The sequence below is a fragment of the Chamaea fasciata genome, unplaced genomic scaffold (genome assembly GCF_029207755.1).
Source record: "Chamaea fasciata isolate MVZ Bird 193981 ecotype frontalis unplaced genomic scaffold, bChaFas1.0.hap1 SCAF_1, whole genome shotgun sequence".
NCBI lineage: Eukaryota > Metazoa > Chordata > Aves > Passeriformes > Sylviidae > Chamaea > Chamaea fasciata.
In genome coordinates this window covers 83,099,401-83,118,124 of record NW_027094086.1, presented here as the reverse complement: position 1 = coordinate 83,118,124, position 18,724 = coordinate 83,099,401, and the positions used below count along the sequence as shown (strand labels likewise).

Here is an 18,724-nt window from a genome sequence, read left to right as displayed (position 1 = left end):
CACCCCTTCACCCTGCTGGGCATGCTGCTTTTGATGCAGCCCAGAATGAGATTTGCTTTCCAGACTGCAGGAGCTCACTGCCAGTTCAAATCCATTTTTTCATGCACCAGTTTTCATCTTCCCTGTCCTTCCCCACAGGGCTGCTCTTGATCCCTTCACCACCCAGTCTGTACTGATACTGGTGATTGTCCCAACCCAGGTGCAGGACATTGCACTTGGTCTTGTTTGAACTTTGTGAGGTTCACATTGGCCCGCTCCTTAGGGCTGGAGACCCTGCCAGGTGGCTGTGGATGACATCCCTTCCCTCAAGCATTCCAGCTGTCAGCTTGATGTCATCAACAAACATGCTGAGGTCCTGCAACACCGCAAACAGAGGGACCCCAAAGAAAGCCACAGCCCAGTGATTGATAGTTTATTGAAAATTTTGTGCCTTGAATTTGTTTCCTTCCCTGACACCATGAAAAAAAGATTATTAGGAAATAATTGTGCAGAGGAAATAAACACTGCTGTTTCCTCCACTCACCTTCACAGAGGGAAGTGGAGGAGAGGGGAAAATCCCAGAAATACTTCTCAGAGGACTAAGGCAGGAAAGAAGAAGCTTTCTTACCTGTTGGGGTGAAGGACAACCCAAATACCATCAGAGCAATCCAAACCACCCTGCTTTCCATCTGTAACAACACCATGCTTGATATCCTCTACAAGACATGAAAGTCTTGACTGTGTGAGCTGGGAAGGTGTAATACAAGAGCAGAGATTTTCTAGCAGACACACATGACTTAGGCCACAACAGGCTGTCATCCCCAGCTGCCATTGCAAGTGGTCCTTTTTCCAGGGCAGATTAGCCTTCCCACTTTCTGCTGGAGATGGCTGTACCTGACCATTACCTCTGAGCAGCAATTGCCAGTTGGTATGGGACAATAATCCACATTTGGACCAGTGAACAAAGCCAGGGCAAATGGCTCCCGTCGGCCCTACCATTTCTTTGAGCCTTTCCCTGCTACTTGCCTTGTGCATACATGTGTGTGCATTGCCTGCGTGCAACCCTCAAGGTCAGCACTGAAAACAAGCTCAGTTGTTTCTCTGACACAGCCCCTGACAGCCTAATTCACCTGCAGCCACAGGACTGCACAGAGCCATCACCCTCAGTCCCTCTTTGGTAAGGGGGATCCTCAGGGTGTATCCAGCTTGCCCTCTGTCACCACCACAGCTCCTCACCTGCTGTGAAGGAAACAGGCACACCAAAGGCCAAACCTGCCCTTTTCCAAGAGGCTGTCCTGTGGGTAAACAACACAGCATCTCTCAACCTCACAGCCTTGGGTACAGCAAGAAACCTTCTGGCACACCAAGCCTCTGCTGAACCTTCACAAACAGGATTAAAATGGCCACCATCCCTGGAGATGTGAGGAAATGGATGCAGGTTACAGGGTGAACTGGAGCTGCCTGGCAGGAGAAAAGCCCCACTGCAGCTGACAGGTCACTAGTGAAAGGAGCTGGGCTGAGTAGCTCATTTATCTTAGAGTTACCTGTGAGACTCCTAGCCAGCCCCTTTGGATTTAAACCATCAATTTGCGCCAGTGTGCTTCAATGTGTGAGCAAACAGCTTTAGTCAGTCAGAGAGAAAAGCCTCCAGCTGAGCCCCTCAGCATTAGCTACCCACAGAGGGACCCCCTTCCCCACAGAAGAGTCTCAGAGAAAAACAATCTGTCTTTGAAAAAAATGTGTCTCCATGCCCTAGTCTTGAGGAGGAAACAAAGGGCATAAGATATTTAGGCTGAGAAAAAGAGAAAAAAAAAAGGAAGTAGAGAGCAGGAAGGAGGGGAGGGAATCCTCCCCCCTGATCCTGCATCCCAACACTGAGTAAACTGCCATGAAAATTTCATCATGCTGGGCTGTGGACCTTTGAGCACCTGTTTTCCTAGATGTGTCCTTTATTCAAACAAATTGATAAAATAGTTCAGTCTGGGGTAAATCTTGTCCAAAAGAAAGCAAATCAGCATCCAAGGACACAGGTCTCTTGTTTCAATGTGAAAGGCAAAACTGGGGGGGGGGGGGGGGGGCGTGGAGGACAAAGAGGAGAGAGGATGTTTACTCTTCCAAATAAGCTTAACATAACCTTTACATTTCCCAAATAATTCATGTATCTGGAACTGGAAATCTGGTGCTGCTGGAAGATGTGCATGTATTAGGGCATTGCCACCCTGCTGCAGAGCAGCTGTAAGGGGGAAGGACCTTGGTAGCCATCCACAGAGAGGAAATTTTCAGGTAAGCAGAAACAATAAGCTCTCCTATTTTCTTAATGACAAAAGATAATTAAAAGAAATTTCCCAGACTGTAATACATTTTATCCCAGTTTAAGCTTTCTCCATGAGTCTTCCAGAAAAGAGTTTGAGTGTATCCAATGTGCAGAAACAACTAGGGACACAAACTGGTTGTGCAACAGCAGAAACTGAATTCAAGGCTTAGCATTAAGAACAATCGAGATCTCAGTTTACATGGGAAACTGCTTTAAATTGATGAGAATATGTACAGGGATTAGAACACTAAAGAACAGTTTGAATGGAATTTTTCTTTCTTAATCCATGTATTTTACTCCTAGTGCAGACCTGCCTTCATTTAAGTTACTCTTCTGGTAGCTTTCCACCACAACTTACATTCACCGTAGAGTTAAGCAAAGCTACAGATACACGTTCAGAAACTCAGATCCCTCAATCACATTTGCTGAACTTGGACGCCTCCTTTTCTTTTTCAAGGCTCAGGTAAGTTATTGAAGGGCACTATGAGTGCGTTGTTTATGACAGCTGTGACATTTGTCATTACTCTTCTCCTTCAAACCATCCATCTCCCAGAAATGGTGGCGCTCAGTGTATTGCAGCATTTTAATGCCAGCACAGCACAAAAACTGTCACAGATGCTCAGCATCACCCATCATAAATAAAACATGAGACCCCTCACAAGGTCCACCAGTTGTCAAGGCGTTTGATGTAATTGGTTCGGGCATGTGACAGTGCAAAACGGGCAAGTCACAGGATGCCCTTCATTACTACAAATGGTCTATTGATTTCCAGGGATGCCTTTTGCACACAGACCTGCATCTGCTACTGGGCTCCCCAAAATTCTCAGGCCGTGCTGAAGGGCTCAAGCCTGGGAAATGCCTACATGTGTTTTACACGTAATTAGTTTTTCAGAAGGATGTGGAAAGGCTCATGAGACAGATGCACGCAGGTGCAAACAGGGTGTTTTCCTTTCTTCAGAGTGCAAAAATTCCCCACCAAGATGGCCCTATCAGAATCATTAACGTTAAAAAAGACTTTTAAGATCATCAAGTCCAGCTTTTAACCCAGCACTGCTGTGTTCACCTCTAAACCATGTGCTCAAGTGCACACAGCCACATCTTTCATCTTTCGAACACTTCCGTGATGGTGATGCCACCACTTCCCTGGGCAGCCTATTTCAATGCCTGCACACCCTTACAGTGAAGAAATTTTTGTAAACCTGCCTTGGTCCAACCTGAGGCCATTACCTCTAATTTTGTGACTTAAGAGGAGAGGCCGACCCCACCTGGCTACACCCTCCTTTCATGCAGTTGTAGAGAGTGATAACATCCCCCGAGCCTCCTTTTCTCCTGAACAACCTAAACAAAGCAGCTCTCTTAGCTGCTCCTCATCAGACTTATGCTCCAGACCTTCACCAGCTCCAGTGCCCTTCTCTGGACATGCTTCAGCACTTGTGCAACCTAAAGGGGATTCAGATTTTTAGACTGTTGTGAATCAGCTCTGAAGGCGAAGATTTGGCAGTTTATTGGTCCTAATAAGTAAGACAGGCTGGCATCAAGTTCTCACTGCAAATGGTTCGTTAAGACTACGTGAGACCTTGCCAAGACCCTGTCTTACCTGGCAGCACTGCAGGTGCTCTCCTGAGCAGTATCAGGTGCGGCTTCCGTGGCTCCTTCAGCCCTCACATCCTTGTTCGGACCCACAGCAAACACTTCTAACGCTCAGGAGGCTTCTGAGAGCCCTCAGTCTGCGCGAAGCAGACTCCTGCCATGTCAGTGTTGCTGCCTTCCTTGCTCATCTGAAGAAAGGCTTTTCCGGGCTTCTGGTGCTCCTGCACGGCTCGCACGATGGGAGCACAAGGATGCGGGATGCAGCCGCTCCCCTGGCAGCCGCCGAAGGAGGAGGATGCAGCAATGCTGGTCCTGTCCCGCGGTAACACGAGGGGGAGCCCTTGCAGCTCCCAATTAATACGGACAGCAGGAATACGCCTTTCCCCACCTCAAATATAAACGCTCAGTTCCTCATCAGAAAAAAACCCAGCAGAAAAAGGAAAGCCATCTCTGATCATCTTCACAAGGGCATTGTTCCTTCAAACACGTGCAAACCACAGACCACTGGGAGTGGGGAAGGTCACTTGCTATGGATCTCCCTTCCTACACATCCCTGTTACTGACGGTGCAGGATGGCCTGGGAACATCCACGTTCTTATCTCCAAAGCATTCAAAAAATGCCAGGGAATGACTCTGCTGATACCTGAGCTGATTCTGAACAGCAAAACAACAAATTTTGAAAATTTGTGGTCAAATTTTGCCCAACAGAAATGAAAGAACAGAAAAATCTCTTTACCCCTTGTTAAATGGAACTACCATAGATGACTTCGCAAAGTTTGCTTTCAGGGAGATTTGCTGCTTTCAGGAGGGCAGCTTTGGCCACTTTAAAAAGACACAGCAGCTTTTGCTTATTTTGCCACCCAATTTTACATACATTTGAGCAGAGTACTTCACTATGTAGTCTATGCACTATTCTGTGCACTGTACGTCACTATATATTCTGTAATTTCAAGACCAAGGTAAGTACAAACTGCAAGCACACCTACTGCAAGATTTTATTTTTTTTTCCCAAAATGCTGGTGTCTCTCTCCTTAAGAGGGATTAAAATGAAAAAAGCACCTTACAAGTCACAGACTTCTGCTACACCAGTCTCTCTTCATAGTTCTGCATCCCAAAGCATTTCCTTTAAAGCATTCAACAGCATATATTTAATTAGCAAAACAATCCCATCTGTTCCACAAGTCAATACTGACAACTTTACTGTTAAAACACATTTATTTCTCTTGGTGCAGCTGTGCTGAATCTGACGAAGGGCGAAGAGCCTGCTGTGCTCAGAGCATTGTGTCTGGTGCCCAAGCTCTCATCACAGAGCTGCTGGCACTGGGAGCTCCTAAATTCCTCCAGAGCCCCATCCTTGCCCACTGATGGCCCCTGGGACGCCCCTAAGTTACCCACACGCCCTAAACATAAACCTCCGACGACAGTTCTGCAGAACCACTGGTAAAAGATTGCTTTTCTGTCTGTTTCCTTAAGTTTTGAGAGACACAGAAGAACAAACTCAAACAAAAACATCAAACATGCACCAGAGGCTATGATGAGCAGCAGGGCATTGGAATTGAGACCCTAATGGGCAACAGGGCAAGAAGAGCCAGCTGAACTTCATCCACCAGCAGGAACTACTTCCCAGCCTTGGGACTGCATAGTTCATCCTCTTCCCGAAAGCCTGACGTGCAGGAATCCACACTCTGATTGTAAATCAGGCACCCTGAATCTCCTACAGCAGAAAGCCTCAGGGGATCACCTGCTCCTGCGTCTCCCCTATGAGGGAGCGGACCAGTCCTGCCTGTCGCAGGTCTCTGTCACACTGCAGTTATTATTCAACAGCTTCCTCGTGCTATCATGCCTCTGATGAGCTCTTGCAGTTTAAGTGTCTCCCTTTGTCTTACAATATTTAAAAAAATTATGGAAAAAGATGAGATAGTGTCTGTCTCGTTCAGATCCTGCCTCAGTCTCAACCTAAAAGAGGGCAAGCTTAGCTCATGGCATGAGATAAAAGGTGGGACGAGGTATCCAAGTCAACCGCAGGTGAATCCAAACTTGTCAGCCTGAGAAAGGATGATCTAAAGGATGAACTGTTGACCTCAACAGGAATGGAAATACAAATAAAACGGTCTGGATAAAAGCAGGGACCAATCATTTAAACCAGGGACTTGGAGCAGACAAGGAACTTTTTCCGCACTGATGTCCTAGATAAATGATATACTGATTCTGCCCTGGGGCTGCGGTTAATCTATTTAATATTTGGGGGTTTTCCACCCCCACCTTTTGATTGAAATGGCTGCAAAGAGTTACTTGCTCTCAGGCAGCAGCCAAATTTTAACCTTCAGCTTTCCATAGAAGCAGCAGTCTTGTTAGGCAGGGCATCTGAACACTTAATGCATCAGTGTAAGGCACAGGAAAATGCAAGCAATCAAGAAGAAACAGATTGGTTCATGCAGCACCCCATGAAACCCTCAGTGCAAGCACGAAGGTAACAAATCTGTAAGACAAAGCAATTACTGCAACAATAGCCAGCGTTAGCCCCAAACAAGTCAATTGAACTAACAAAGCAGGGCAGTAAAGCAGTTTAACAGCGGAAAGTAAACACAGAGTCATTTAACAGATGCCAAGACTGTCCTGGTTCCAGCTGAGCCCAAAAGATATTTTAACCACCTTCTGGACATGTAGCTCCCCTCTGCAGCCAAAGCTCTGAGGGACCTGACCCAACAGCACTGCTGAGAACTGTTTGGCTTGAGTGCCTTCTCCTCTTAGAAAGGGCACATCTCTCCACTAAGGGCTGGCAGTGTCCAAGGAAATCAGGCGGATCAGGCTGAAGTTACCGTTGTGTTCACTCCTTTGAATCCTACTGTTCTGCTTGAATTGATTCAAGCCCTCCTGCCCCCCAGCCCAGCACACCCTTCACGGGGTTATCCCAACCAACCCACTCAAGCGCACACTTGCAATCCCAGACCTGCAAGGCGGCACCCGAGAGGCACCATCAATGACTACTGCAAAGATGCAGAAATTAGCTTCAGAGCCAAGTGAGACATTTCATTAACACCCTGACCCACACAGAAGTGCTTCCAAAGTAGTAAAGTTATGCTTAAAAAATAAATACATACAATTTGCTGGAAAATTAGTGTATGAGTTGTAAACATGAGGGCTGGTGATGAAGCTGAGTTTGCTATGGAGACATCACTTGAAGCAAGACTTATGGGGCACTACAGTAGCAGCACATTCTGTAGCCATGAGGGAGACAACCCACATGGATGCAGCAGCACGCTCCAAGGCCAGTAAGCCAGAGGAAGGCAATGGCACCATGGCACTGGTCACCATCACGGAGGTGGTGGTGCCACATGCTGAATGAACAGGCAGGATGCCAACAGGCTGTTCTGGCACAACAAAATGCATTACATTAGAGCATTATGGGCAAAAAGCAAGAAAAAAGCTTTTATGGCTTTTAACAAAAGGCTCGCGTTTACAAGCACAGAAGCCACTCAGTTACTTCTCAATAGTACCACAACTTTCTGTTTAAAATTATCTTCGAGGAAATAATGTGAATATGTTCACTTCTCTGCCATCAGCCATCTACTTCCTCCTATTCATGCATTTCTGCTCATCTCAGATACAACTACTAGCAAGTTTCAAAGGACATGCAAGGTTTCATTATAAAGGTAATAGGGTTCTACATTTTCCATGGCTGAAAGCCTTCTTTTTTAGCTCCCAACCATCATCCCTCCTACAGCTGTCAAGTTCTGCAAACAAATCCTTTGACATCTCTTTGAGTCAGAGAGGTCTCAGTAGGTCAGAATTGTGCAAAATACACTGTGAACATAACCCAAAAATCCTGTGCAGTATTAGTGCATGTAGATGCAATCAGTGACGTTCGCTTCAGCCCCCATGAGGTAAGAACACACTAACCCCCTTTTGTGAAACAGCACAGCAATGTCCAGAAAAAAGAACGAGTTGCAAACACTGCACCTTGTTTTTCAAGTCCCAGTTCAATGCCAGGACAAAATACCTTTTACCCTTGTTTAAAAATAAATGCAACTTACAAACTTGCCAAACCCACCAATCTAGCCCAACACGTGACACAAAGCCCAGTACAGGGACGAAGTCGCCCCTACGAATGCATCAATCCTTCACATTATGACTTGCTAAGAGAGGCTACTATCACAGCCACCTGTTTCAAGGCAGAGCAAAAATCCAAAGGTACAGTTCCTCCACCAAAATCCTGTCACTCTGCTGCCACAGAAGCCCTGACTCCAGGATGCTGCTGCTAACTTTACCGAAGTTACTTTAACTTTACCAGGCTGAAAGGGGCAGCCTTCAGTGGGCTGTCAGTTTTGACCATCTACATTTCCAAGGAAGGGTATCAGGAAGGAAACCACAGTGTCTGTAAGCAGTGAATGCCACAGGGGTTGGCAAGTTCTTGGGAGGCTGTCCTACAAACAGTGGAAAGGGAAAGTCTTTACAGAGTCTACGCGCATATTCTCCTATTCACATGAGAGAAGGGGAGTATCATTTGTCAGCACTGAGCCAAAGTTTAGCTCACATGAAGCGGTTCCCCTTTCCACCCCTATTCTGCCCTCTGCTCCTCTCTCTGGGGTGCCCCATGTACAGCACAACAGAGACACCTCAGCACAGTGACCACAGACAGCAGCAGCAAGGTTACTCCTCCACCAGCAGCAGGAAAATAAAGGTAGTGTCCTTGCTTGTTATCAGCTTCAGTCTCGAGCAGCACCAAAAGAGAAAGAAAAAAAGAGAACATTTTCCAAGGACAATGAATCAATTCAGCAAAATCTGAAACATACAAACTGATTACCAAAGAACACTTAAGAGTTACTGACCAATAAACCATAAACCTTTTTTGTTTAAATACATTATTTAATGAGTTTTCTTTAAGAAAGAGATATTTTGAAGCTCAAATTACAATGAAGTACAGTCTTCTAGATCCACAGTAGACAATGCTATAAACATTTATCAAACCAGGTATTTTAATGTTTGCTCCTCTGTTGCTATTATTAAGGAAAAGTAACCAAAAATCTTCTGTTAACAGCAGTCCTGTTCTAACTTGGCTATTTCACTCTAGAACAGAATAAGGACAACAGCCTGTCACCACAGTCCTCTTCTCAAATACAGACCAAATGCCAAGAAGGGACAAGACACTGTCATGACTGCACACTAATTCAGCTTTTAAAGAATGAGAAGTAAAATGGAGCAGTTGGCTGGGGGCAATACGGAGAAAGGATACTGCTCCTTTCCCACAGGAATCACAAAAAGATGTCCCTTTGCTACCAAAGTCTGATTGCCATCAAACTCATGTTCATGCAGCACATTGGAGCAAATTTACATAGGTAGTTTTAAATTCATTTTTTTGCCTTCTCCTCATATTTTCTCTCTTCTCTCAGAATCCAGTGCTTTCCTTCTACCTTTTGTTATCCCTTCATCATTTCTATCTTCAGTCACTCAGTCCCAGTGGGACAGAGCCAGAGCACACCGCTCCTCTTCAGTCTTCTGGCATTGTCAATACTGTGGCAAAGGGCAAATCAATAGTGCTGAATTAGTACCAAGAAAGAAAAAAAAGGAAGAGGTCAATTCCTCAGAGAGTTGGTCTGTATCTTTTAAAGGCCACTTTGCACAACCTTTGAATTCTGAAAGTACAAGTGAGCTTCTGCAGTTAGTGTAAAAGTGTGATCAAGCTGAAAAAGTTTCAAGACTTCTTGATTTAACTGAGCAGCACGCTGAGGAACCACAGCAAGTGGCTGTTTGAGAGCTGCTGCTCAGCTAGTCAGACATAAAAGCAGACATCAGGTGTAAATTTCATATTTATTATAACAAAAATTATGACATGTTCATTTGGGCATTCGGCTTTAATATAACTCTTGGTATGTAAATGTTCTACAGCAAATGAGCTCTATACAATCATGCTGGTTGTGGCAGCAGTAAGGAACACAAACAAAATGTGTCTGTAAAAGTAAGGAAAGAAAGAGACCGGAGGAAAAACTGGGTTTCTTTGAACAGTCTACACCACCTGGGCTCTAGCTAACTCGGACACAGCCACACAGTCCATCACGCTTAATGACCATGGCCCAAAGAGTCGCTTAAGAAAAAAAGGTCAGTTTTTCAGGTTGTGTCCTTAATGCCAAGGCTACAAAAACATGTAAGCATCACTATACAACACTGAGCTATTTACAGGAATTTCCCAATCAACTGTTCTCTCAGAGAAAATTAGTGAATCTCAGTGACTTAAGTCACCTGAAAGAGTAAAGCAACTCCTAGGAGTTAGTCTCCATATTCTACAAATGTCTATCATTTTCAAGACCAAAAAAGCCTTTTCTCTCAAAGAAATACAGTATTACAATATTACTTAAATCATTTAGCACTGGCTACTGCCCTGCTTTTCAAACAAAACAAACAAGCCATTTTAAAAAATATTACATCATCATCTGTTTCTCAGCAATATATTAAACCTTTTTCTTTTTTTTTTAAATTTTTTTGTTTGTTTGTTTTCCTGTTTTTACACTTGATATGTTAAGGGAGGGTTAACTATTTTAAACTTTACCAGTCAAGCGTCTCTAGAAGAAAGTCAATGAATATTAAACCTAACAAACCGAAAAGCTGCAGTTATCTGTAGTGACAGGATAAGGAAAAGGAAGTATATAAAGGAAAAGGATAAGGAAAACCCCTGCTGTAATGCAAGCCCACTGGGTCTCACAGTCAAGTCTCCTTATTTGTTAGTTTATTTCTGAGCAGTAAATAGAGTGGGTCATAGTGGTGTGTCGTAATAGTCTGCCAGGTGGTCCATCGGATACTGCCTCTGCTGCTGCTGCTGCTGTTGCTGTTGTTGTTGCTCCTGGTGCTGCTTCATAATCTCCTTGACTTCTTCTTCGAGCTCTGGTGGGATGATGAACTGGTCATCAGGATCAGGTTGTGCTGGAGCAGCAAAGTAGCCCCCGGTTTTTCTGAGCGGTGCATCCGTCGCAACTTCAATTAAGTTATGGCTCCTTTCGTGCGGTGCCACAGAGCCGTTGCCCCGCCGGCGCCCTATTGTGCCCACGGCAGAATATTCAGCTTTCCTGGGAAGGCCGGGCTCATCTTCATTGGCACTGATGACGATACCCTCGTCACTGGCTTCCACTGGCACTTGGAGAAGCTGCTTCTCCTTGGCTCGGCTGCAGTGGATGTCCACCTCCACCTCCACGCGGCTGCCGTTGGTGAACACCCCCTCGATGGGCTCCTCGTCGTCGCTGTCAAGGCCGTTGTCGGAGAAGGCGCTGGAGAAGGTGGCGCTGGAGAGCTGCCTCTGGAAGGAGTTGGACAGGCAGACGGGGTGCAGCATGCAGCGCTGCTCCCCCGGGTACGCTGGGCTGCTCTCGTTCATGGCCACCTGGGGAGGCTCATCCGAGGCCGTGGACCCCACCTCGCTGCTCATTTCCGAGGTGGAGATCTCGCTGCTGATCTCCGAAGCCATGCCGCTGCTCGAGGACGGCATCCCGAGCGCGTCTGTGGGCCTGTCCTTGATGACCACGTTGACGGACTGGGGGAAGATGCCTGGGCTGGGGGGCGGGACCCCATTGAGCTCACAGCAGCAGAAGCTGTCCTCCGTCACGTTGAGCTGAACCACGACAGCGCTGATGCTGTCATTGCAGCCGTAACTCTGGGCCAAAGTGCAAAGCTTCTTGGCAGCCGCCAGAGCGTCAGGCACGTTTCTGACGGCCTCAACTGCTTCATCCATCGAGAGGCTGTCCCACAGCCCCTTGCTCCCCAGAATGAAGAACTCATCTTGTGGAGTTAAGGTGATGGATTGGACGTGAGGGCGCGGCACAACGCTTGGGTGAAGGAAGGTGTACCCCAAGATTCTTGTTGAATCTGTCACTCCATTCACTTTGCCATCCTGAAATTAGAAAGGACAGAAAGTTGGTAACAGGACAGACAAAGATATATAGTACTTGCCTATCCTTGTATTCTACTGATGGTTGTTTTTGCAGTACCCCCAACACTGCCATTCACAGACAAGGAGACAGACAAGCAAAGTGACTTGCAAGGAGGTGACAGAGCTGGAATTAGAGCGCAGCAAGGGCTGGTTTGCAATCCTGCACTGCGCCTCCTACACCCGACTGATTTGTCATCGGCACCACCTATGCACAGACCAACAAAGCAGAAGGCTGCAACAAAGAGCCATCTATTCTGCTCCTGCAACTGCAAGAGCCAACTGGACAAATCTATAACCAGTGAGTCAGACTTATCCCTCCTCCACCCACGGTATCTGGCTTTAGACAGAGCAAAGCAACACACATTTGATATAGGGGCAGGTCATTCAGTTACAAGTCTTCTCTTGCAGCTGTAACAATTGTAGGTTTCATCTTGGCTCATCACTTTAGAAACCAAAGTTCATTTTTAAAAAGCCTGTAAATTAGGCATGCAAGGCAACTGTAGCAGAGAGCAAGTCTGCATTTCTCAGTCAGCTAAGTTGTAGTGAAATGTTTTACACGCCCCAATTACTTACTACATTTCCACTTAGACATGACATTTCCAAAGGGAGGAGGAGTAGTATCTGAAGGGATAACATCAGTAAAAATGGACGCATTTGGGAAAAGATTCCTATGCACGTCCAAATCCCAAAATCCTGTCCTGGTTAGAATCCAAGCTGCCAGAATAAGCAGAACAAGTGTCTGAAGCAGCAAGTCTGGCTATCTGTCAGCCTGCTGGGGATTGTGTATTCAAGAAGAACAGCAAAGGTGAGGATTTACACTCTTTGGGTCCAGCTAATAACTGTAGGGGTTATTATAAAGCAGAAAACCACAAAAAAGTGAACCAAGACTAAAAAAGCTTCCTCTTTAAAATCACTCAAAAGAAAAAAAAGCCCCCATATCAGCTGGTTAACTTTCCATTAGAAGGCTGACAGCAGTGATAAGCCATCCGTGTGCATGAAATCAGAGAGTCATCTGAAGATTCAGCCCAGAAATTCTCCTTTTCCTCCATGGAGCCACAGAATGAGTGTGCCTCCATGATGCACACTATGTTTGAGTGATTCCCTTTCAACTTGTCATGTTTGAGATCCCAGCCCTCACCTTTCCCAGGCAAGATCAACAGACACATGACTTACTCCACACACACATGCCCACTCTGCTCTCAGGCACAGAGCAGGGAGGTTTCTGCCCTTTCCCTCACCATTAGGAGGACTCAATATTTATCTACTTCTCTGCATGTGTCATACAAGGCAAAGTAAAACTGACAGCAGCGGCTTCAAGCTTCTAAGAAAGGAACAAATAGTTTTCTCCTCTCTCATGGTTCAGCTGAGCACAGGGTGAGTTTTCCTTTTGGGCAAGTGCTCTCTTCAAGAGCAGCCTGTCAGAGGACAGTTCTGGGAACATAGCTCAGCCAGCAAAGTCAGCCTGCCAGGAGCAAGGAGTCTCCTAAGGGAAGGACGGCATTGCTCCAAGTCCTCTGCCCTCTCATCCTTTTTAATTGGAAAAGCTCTCCATGACAGTTCCAACACAGCAATTCCTCTCCCATTAGACGGAGAGTATCTGCTTTCCTGTTTCAATGCAACATGCTCACAGCTGCTCCTCTTAAAAGCTAATCAAAATCCAGCATGGCAATGGAATGGAAAAGCAACTTGACTCCATGCTATGAAACACCTTGAAAGGAAAAGTGCAACTGAGGAACCCACACCATGAACACCACCTCCTAGAGGTTACTGATATCAACATGTAATTTCATGCACTGCTGTGCAAATGCTCATCAAAGAAGCTGCAAGTTGCAGCAGTCCCCAGCTGTCCTCTAACCTCTGTGATAATGGCCTTATGCTGCTTAATCCTCTTCAGCTCTTCTTCACAGCTCATCACATAACACCTGGACAAAGGCAGAGGTTTCCCATTCCGGCAGAGAACAGTTTGGCACTTCCCCACGTTTGCTGAGGTTAGCGTGAAGCATCCACCAGGGTCCATGGGATCATGTTTTATATGGCAAAGGACAGCAGAGCCTCCAAGTTTCTGTCCAGCTGTTCCAAGTTTCCTGGAATTTAAACAAAACAGTGATTGTTCTTTAATTGGAAAACAAGTATTAGGGCACTGCGGAGAAACGGCCGCTGTTCACTACCAGAAACATTCAGGGCACTGCCTCTATTGCATCACTGGGACTGAAACAAAGTCTCCACTGAAGATTGACACTGCAGCAGCAGCACTGCAGGGATCCCACCTGCAACTTTTAAGCAGGGTGTTATTTTCACATAGGCAGATACTCAAACATGCTCAATTTTAGAAAAAAAAAATCTTTGTATTTCTGAGAGTTTCATGTCTTTTCCTTTACATCTAATACATACTTGTTTTAAAGGTCAGATAGAGGTTTGGCTTCTGAAGCTATGGATCTTATTATAAAAATGATAATTCTGACTGTAAAAAAACTCTACTTTTGGGCAAAAGCAGAAGGCGGAGGTTTACTGTTTTGTGGTATCTTCAAGATAATGCTCTTAAAAGTTATCAAATTATGACCAAAAAAAAAAAAATCACAATGGCTGTGAATTCCACTGTAAAAAGGTAGATTTTTCATTTATACTGTCAGGTATAAAACCTGTTTAAAAAGTTCTTTCAAATGTTTAAGCCTGCTTTTTCAGCAGAAGCCACAGTAGAAATAAAAAAAATAAAAAAAAAAAAAAAAAAAAAAAAAAAAAAAAAAAGGATAAAATTGAAGTTTTCAGAAGCCTGTCATTAAAATGTAAATAATTTCAATATTTGACGGTGAAAAAAGACCCATCCTTCCCAGTAGCTTGTTTATCAGGCTCCTGCTCCTAGAGTAATTAGAAAGCTAATTACTAATATTTATGTTAAGGGTAGGTACAGCTAATAAGAACTTTAGATTCAAAATCCGGGGGACAAAATGGACAACTAAATTTGCAACTGAGCCTCAATGTGCTTTCTACATTTATTTTTTACAAATACACTCTAGAAGTGCTACATATCATCTGTCATCATCAATGAATGGCTAAATGCAACTGGAATCAGTATTATTTCTGTTTCTCCAAAGAAGTGATCAGCTGATTTTTATGAGACCAAAAGGGAAAAAAAAAAGGAGCTTTTTGTAGGAATGCCACATTTCTCATAAATTGCATTAGTAGCAAACAAAACCACTTAGTAAGTACTTTAAGTACTCAAATTTGTCATTATTTTTGAATCTTTTAAGTATATAGCAACCACCTTCTCAGTTAGCAGTCTGAGGCACTGTTATAAGCAATTACAGGGAGTGTTTTCTCCCTTGTGTAAGACTCAATGCCACCCTACTGCTTCCTTATCTTCCCCAATACAACAACTTCAGTATTTTTCCTTTCCGACAGTGCAGTAATTCAACAATAAGCAATGCTACTTTTAATTTGATCCATTTACTCAGTCTCTAAGCTGCTTATTTGCTTTCTCCTCTGTTTCCCTGACCTCTTCAGTCTCCTCTATTCAATTCTCTTCATACTCTTCTTTCATCCAGTGTCTCCCTAGGCACAATTTCTTCTTCTGTCCAGAACAGCACACACGATTTCCAAACCACTACACAGAACTACTATTTCACTCACAGCAATTTTATCACAAGCTCTCTGGATGGGTCCTGCTCAAATAATACTCAAAGGCCAAAGGGATTTCTAAGAAGTCAGACTACATGTTTTAAATATTTGTGTAGCCTTAGATAACTTGAATTGGTACGCAGAAACAGAAAGAATGAGTTCAGGCTTTGCAGGCAGTGGTAACAAGGAAATTTAAAACAATGATCAAGACATTTATACCACTGACTTGGTTATGGCCAGCTGTAAACCTTAAGACTTGGAGAGGATACCAAAAAGGAATAAACCTCCACCCACCACTTAGTCATGAGCATTTTAGTGGCTTTGCAAGTGGGTTGGAATTTTTTTGTTTGGCTGGAGAGGTGTTGGGGTTGTTCTCCCCACACCTGAAAGGAACTGAGGCAATATTCACAAAACAAGCAATGAAAGAAAACACGGTAGCTAGATACCCAAAGCTTTTTTCTCCCTCTCACATTTCTTTGAAGCAAGAGCAGGTGCCTGACCCAAAAGCAAAGAAACTGCACTGTAAACACAGACAAGGCAAAAAAAGCTTCAGATCCAAGACTCACCTCTGCATAACGATGAAAGTGTTGATCATGTATTCCTCCTCATTCTTTGTTTTCTGCAGCTCTTCAGCCAGGATGTCACTCATGGTGCACTGCAGCAGATAGGGCACCTCCACATTGCGGTCCCCATCAAACACACCGTAAAGGGCCTCCCGGTTGTCACAGAAGTTGTTGGCTGAAAGCGCTGCCACACACAGCCTAGGGAGAAAACAAAGCAGGAAAACATCAGAGGTTCTATCCCACTACTAGTTTCTCAACTTGTCACTTTGACCAGAGAGATGCAGCCTTGTCTGAGTGCCAGCTTTAACCACCTCTGGTCACAGGTGTTTCAGGACTGCTTTCTGAGCTGCGAGGACAAGTCAGGCCCACCAATGGTGCTAAGACATGGACAGAACTGTACTGCAAGTTCAAGCCAAGCCCTAAGGATTCTTCCTACTTCTCAGCACATGAGCAAGTCCCTCAGTTGCAAAAATGGGAAGGAAAGTATCTCTGAAACATCACCAATTTAAACTGCACTTGCTGCTCCAAAAGCCAACCTTGGGATCTAGCATGCTGACGACCAAGTTGTGTGTTGAATCAGTTAAGAGTTAGGAAAGGTTTGCTGGCACTTGCTACAGAAACCTAGGTAGCAGAAGATTTCTAAAAAGGTATTTGAGGAACAAAAAGATTCATCACATTGCCAGCAACACAGAGACTAGCAGACTCTTGGTACATTATTTGTCAAGTGCTGCCTTAGTCACAGGAGCGCCACACACTATGAATATTCAGAGTTTTGGCCATTCTGTCTCTTCTTTAGTATCTCTGATTTGCTTGGTAAACATCCTTTGGTTGAAGATAAAGAAGCTTTGCAAAGAGGGAAATGCTTTTAAACACTCCGATCTTTTGCAAGGAGCAGAGTCTTGCATAGACCAAATGTGTCGGCTACCCTTGTATCTTAGCAACTTCCCACAAAAAGACCCAAGGGGAGCGCCAGGCAGGAGAGCTCGGTACACAAATGGAGAGACGTGGCTTGGCCTCTGCCAGCCCTAAAATGTCCCCAGAGCTACCAGTGAGGAAAAGATCCCTTTGTGTCGGCCCCGAGGCACTCGCACAGCCAAACCCATGCCAGGCCATACTTGTTCTTGACGCCGGAGGCCTCCGTGTAGCCGTGACTCCACACCGCCGGCGCTCCAGACGCATCGCCGGCCGAGGGCTGGTCGATCTTGAAGCACCGGATATTGCTGCAAGGAGAAAGAAGAGGAGAGACATGCAATGGATGGACTTGCTGACATGATCCAACTGAAAACGTGAAAAGAACACCCTTTTTTCTCTCCCAGTTCTTAGTAACACATTTAATAGTAGAAAACGAAGCAGGACATTCAAAGTGGTTACCTTGATGTGCCTGTATACAAACAACGATAACTGAGCCTCTGAGAGGGTGTTCAGCTGCACTACTTTGCTTAGCTGGCCTGTATTTCCCTGCCTTTACCCCTGAGCTATTTGGTTCAAACCAGGCCCTGTAGGAATACAAAGTGAATTTGCCACTAGTTTGATGAAGTGACTTTTTTAACTTATATATCTCTCCCAGCCATTTTAACAAGTCTCTATGCTCTTTTCATTGTATTCAAATGAAATTTCCTGTATAACCCACAGCAACCCTTAAATGGAAAAAAAAAATTGTTTAGAAACAACATGTAGTAACAGCCTTTCATGGAAAAACCCACAAAACAGCAATCAGCTCCATCGTGATCCTGCACCAACCTGCAAGAGCCAGCCTGTGGTCTTGACAGCAGGCATAGCCCTTCTGCATTCCCCAGTTGTGCAGTCCAATTTTCACACCAGCCCTTGATCCTCTACCCTGCAATTTACTACCAACATAGCCTTTAGCCTGAATTTCAAGTATCTCCCGGAGCATAGTAAAGACTTAAAAAGAGCCCAGCCCTCTCTGTTTATACTCTTCTCTTCACAGCCCTGCTTTGCTGGGGAGAGATGACCTACCCCCTGCACCCTACTGCTCTCTTCCAAAGGCAGGAAAAGCGAGCTCCCCACATGCTGCAGACACTTCAAAGGCACCCAAACCTTTCATGAACCAAATGAAACATAAAAGGACATGAGCAGAAAGGTCTAACTGTTCACTCTGAGCATTCGTTTTTCCTCTAAATCCCCACCTGACCTGAACACACAGGAAAGTCTTTTCTGCATTGCAAAGTCCTCCTCAAATAACCTAAAGTACTGTCACATCCAGTTTGATTTCTTTTTACATTAATAGCCAGGATGTACATCAGTGAGGGCAGACTAAAAGCCAACAAATTACATAAATAATGTTGGAACCACTTGTGTTTTAAGTTCTTGGTTTTGCAGCCCTCCATGCAACAAATAGGAGGCAAACATCTTGCCACGACTATTAAAAACATTTAACTAACCCCAAATCAAACTGGAAACCTGTATCTCTTCTAAAGTAGCAGTGATTTTAATTCTGTTGCACCTGCAAAGCAGGACACACATCAGCAAACACACTTTCTTTGCAGACTTCTCATACAAGACATTTATCTCCAGGGCAGATGAACATGGGTTACAAAAGTTTCTGTTTGTTTCTTTTTTAACTGGGTTGACTGACCACTGCCTCCTGGACAGGTCAAGGACCCAGAGCTGTCTCAAAGCTTCCCAGAAGTGGTGAAAAAACAAAAAACAAAACAAAACAACCCCCCCCCCCCAAAATAAACAAACAACAACGAAAAAAGCTATCTCAACACTCTGGTTCCAGCCTCC

The 18,724-nt window shown here is 44.8% G+C and overlaps 1 protein-coding gene across 1 annotated transcript in view; it reads right to left on the bottom strand.

Moving 5' to 3' along the window:
* Positions 1-9,677: 9,677 nt before the first annotated feature.
* PHLPP1 (PH domain and leucine rich repeat protein phosphatase 1) overlaps positions 9,678-18,724 on the bottom strand; it is a 133,687-nt gene continuing 124,640 nt past the window's right edge. The window contains exons 14-17 of the mRNA XM_066186770.1: positions 17,092-17,196; positions 15,980-16,174; positions 13,654-13,882; positions 9,678-11,759 (exon numbers count right to left, since the gene is read on the bottom strand). Of these exons, the coding sequence (XP_066042867.1) occupies positions 10,632-11,759; positions 13,654-13,882; positions 15,980-16,174; positions 17,092-17,196 (1,657 nt within the window). The 3' untranslated portion in view covers positions 9,678-10,631. The remainder of the gene's footprint in view (positions 11,760-13,653; positions 13,883-15,979; positions 16,175-17,091; positions 17,197-18,724) is intronic.